Source organism: Rhinopithecus bieti, unplaced genomic scaffold, assembly GCF_001698545.2.
Source record: "Rhinopithecus bieti isolate Rb0 unplaced genomic scaffold, ASM169854v2 scaffold_12573, whole genome shotgun sequence".
NCBI classification, from domain to species: Eukaryota; Metazoa; Chordata; class Mammalia; order Primates; family Cercopithecidae; genus Rhinopithecus; species Rhinopithecus bieti.
In genome coordinates this window covers 1,118,351-1,120,176 of record NW_016807321.1, presented here as the reverse complement: position 1 = coordinate 1,120,176, position 1,826 = coordinate 1,118,351, and the positions used below count along the sequence as shown (strand labels likewise).

The following is a 1,826-nucleotide window of genomic DNA, read 5'->3' as shown; positions in this document are numbered from 1 at the left end:
AGCGGCGGGCTCGGGCGGGCCTGGGGGTGGCTCACCCGCATGAGCATCCGCCCTCCCGGCGAGCCCCCGAGCCCAGGCGGCGCGGCCATGGCCGAGCTCAAGTCGCTGTCGGGGGACGCGTACCTGGCACTGAGCCACGGCTACGCGGCGGCGGCTGCGGGTCTCGCCTACGGGGCGGCGCGAGGTCCCGAAGCGGCCCGCGGCTACGGCGCTCCGGGCCCGGGCGGCGATCTACCCACGGCGCCCGCACCTGGCGCCCCAGCTCCGGCGGCGGAGAGCAGCGGCGAACAGAGCGGCGACGAGGATGACGCCTTCGAGCAGCGGCGGCGGCGGCGCGGGCCGGGGGGCGCTGGGGATGGGCGGCGGCGGCCGCGAGAGCAGCGGTCCCTGCGGCTCAGCATCAACGCGCGCGAGCGGCGGCGCATGCACGACCTAAACGACGCGCTGGACGGGCTGCGGGCAGTCATCCCCTACGCGCACAGCCCGTCGGTGCGCAAGCTCTCCAAGATCGCCACGCTGCTGCTCGCCAAGAACTACATCCTCATGCAGGCGCAGGCCCTGGACGAGATGCGGCGCCTGGTGGCCTTCCTCAACCAGGGCCAGGGCCTGGCTGCGCCCGTGGCCGCCGCGCCCTTGACGCCCTTCGGCCAGGCCGCCGTGTGCCCCTTCTCGGCGGGCGCCGCGCTGGGGCCCTGCCCTGACAAGTGCGCCGCCTTCTCCGGGACGCCCTCCGCCCTTTGCAAACACTGTCACGAGAAGCCGTGACCACGCGGGCCCGCGCCCCTCCCGCACGCGTCCTCTGATCTCCCCTGTGACTGTCGCTCTGCCCGGACAGGAAAGGCCTGGAGGGACCTTGCAGACGGGGAGGAGGCGGCCCGACCTCGCTTCCAGCCTGTGCGCAGTGAACAGTTTGGCGCAGCGGGAAGCGCCAAAGCCGTCGGGACGCGGGATTGAACTCCAGAGCCGGGCGCTGTACTCTGCGCCCCGGAACTCGCGGCACCCACTGGGCATTGTCGGGACCCAGCGAGTCTAGGAACGGGGTGGGTACAGCATTCTTCGGGCACTGCCGCTCGCCCCCAAAAGAAGACCACCGCAGCGTCCCAGGGCCGGCGAGGACGGGCACTGGTCAGATTCCGGACAGGAGGTCCTGGCCTGAGGCGCACCGAGGGTGGAGACTAAGCAAAGTCGGACTTAGTGGCTCGTGATCCTCTCGCAGTGGGCCTCGCGCTCTCGCTCCAGTCGGCCCTTCGTGCTAAACTGCAGGGCAGTGCTCTGTTCCCGAGGACGCGCGTGGCCCGCACCTCCCACCTCCGTGACTCCGAGACTCCGCAGCCCTGAGGAGAGCCCGCGATGGCCGTTTGCAGAGGAGCTGGGCCGCGGGCGCGGGAAGACCCCGGGCGAAGAGCTTTCGGCCTTTTCCAAGTAGGAGTCTGTTCTGTTCATTTGGGAAGTGGACATTGGCGCCGGCTGCCTCGAAGTCTGCGGGATTTGTCCCCTAAACGTCCCCTGGCCTCCCCCACCGCCGCCATCCCCTGCCCGGAACGTCCGCGCGGGGGAGTTGGATGGAGACCGCCTTGCGGGCCCTCTGCCTCGGAGGGCTGCGTGGAGGAGGGTCCTAACAGCCCGCGCCCTACCTAACCCTGGACGGTCAGGGGAGGGCCCCGTCGTCTAGCCCTGGTGTCCAGCAAAGCCCCCTCCCCACCGATCCCTCGCGCTTCGGAGGGAGGAGGCCGGGCTACGGGTGAGTAAGCTGCTGCGATGCGAACGGAGATGCGCTGCGCAGCTCCCAGCTCTGCCACCATCGGGGTCCAGGGAGCCGGGCAGAG

The 1,826-nt window shown here is 71.1% G+C and overlaps 1 protein-coding gene across 1 annotated transcript in view; it reads left to right on the top strand.

Annotated features, from left to right (window-relative positions):
- The window catches only part of LOC108535291 (class E basic helix-loop-helix protein 23), a 3,339-nt gene extending 2,504 nt beyond the window's left edge, over positions 1-835 (top strand). The window contains exon 2 of the mRNA XM_017881215.1: positions 3-835. Within this exon, the coding sequence (XP_017736704.1) occupies positions 40-765 (726 nt within the window). The 5' untranslated portion in view covers positions 3-39 and the 3' untranslated portion in view covers positions 766-835. The remainder of the gene's footprint in view (positions 1-2) is intronic.
- Positions 836-1,826: the final 991 nt, after the last annotated feature.